Source organism: Neopelma chrysocephalum, unplaced genomic scaffold (genome assembly GCF_003984885.1).
Source record: "Neopelma chrysocephalum unplaced genomic scaffold, ASM398488v2 Primary Assembly neopelma1_90011, whole genome shotgun sequence".
In the NCBI taxonomy this organism is placed as follows: domain Eukaryota; kingdom Metazoa; phylum Chordata; class Aves; order Passeriformes; family Pipridae; genus Neopelma; species Neopelma chrysocephalum.
The window spans coordinates 1,949-2,810 of NW_020918892.1; the positions used below are offsets into that span (position 1 = coordinate 1,949).

General features: G+C 49.5%; 1 protein-coding gene across 1 annotated transcript in view; it reads right to left on the bottom strand.

The window, feature by feature from the left end:
- Positions 1-535, bottom strand: part of LOC113979851 (sodium/glucose cotransporter 2-like) — a gene marked incomplete at its 3' end in the record, with an annotated part of 2,299 nt that extends 1,764 nt beyond the window's left edge. The window contains exon 1 of the mRNA XM_027707127.1: positions 369-535. Within this exon, the coding sequence (XP_027562928.1) occupies positions 369-521 (153 nt within the window). The remainder of the gene's footprint in view (positions 1-368) is intronic.
- Between the last annotated feature and the right edge of the window lie 327 nt (positions 536-862).

Sequence of the window (862 nt, forward strand, 5' to 3'; positions counted from 1 at the left end):
TAATCGCCAATTAACCCCCATTAATCCCCAATTATCCCCTATTAATCGCCTATTAGAAGCTATCAATCACCAATTAGCCCCTATTATTTGCCTATTAGAAGCTATTAATTGCCTATTAACCCCTATTAATCGCCTATTAGAAGCCACTAATCACCAATTATCCCCTATTAATCACCTATTAACCCCTATTAATCGCCTATTAGAAGCCATAATAACCTATTAAAAGCTATTAATCCCCAATTATCCCCTATTAATCGCCTATTAGAAGCTATTAATCCCCAATTATCCCCTATTAATTGCCTATTAGAAGCTATTAATCGCCAATTAAAGCTATTAATCCCCCACGGGATCCCCCCAGGGCCACTCACGGGCTCGTTGACGCGGGGCACGAAGACAGCGAGGAAGAAGACGGCGGCGACGGGCGGGGCCAGGTAGCTGGAGATGGCCTGGATGTAGTCGAAGAGTTTCCCCCCTCGGGCCGCCTCCACCACGGGCAGCCAGGCCAAGCTCAGGCCCACCATGGCCACGATCCACACCCTGCAATTCCGGGAATTTTTTTGGGAAGGTTCGGGAATTCGGGAGGCCTGAGACCCCCCGAAATTGGGGTGACCTGGACGCTTAAAACTCCCAAATTTGGATCACTTGGACACCTGTGTCCTTTAAGGACACCTGGACCCCCCAGACCCCAAATTTGGGTCCCTTAAGGTCACCTGGACACCTGAGACCCCCAAATTGGGGTCACCTGGACAATTAAAACCCCCAAATTTGGGTCACTGGGACCCTCAAAATTGGGACACCTGAGACCCCCAAATTTGGGGTCACCTGGATACCTGAGACCCCCAAATTGAGGTGACCTGGACAC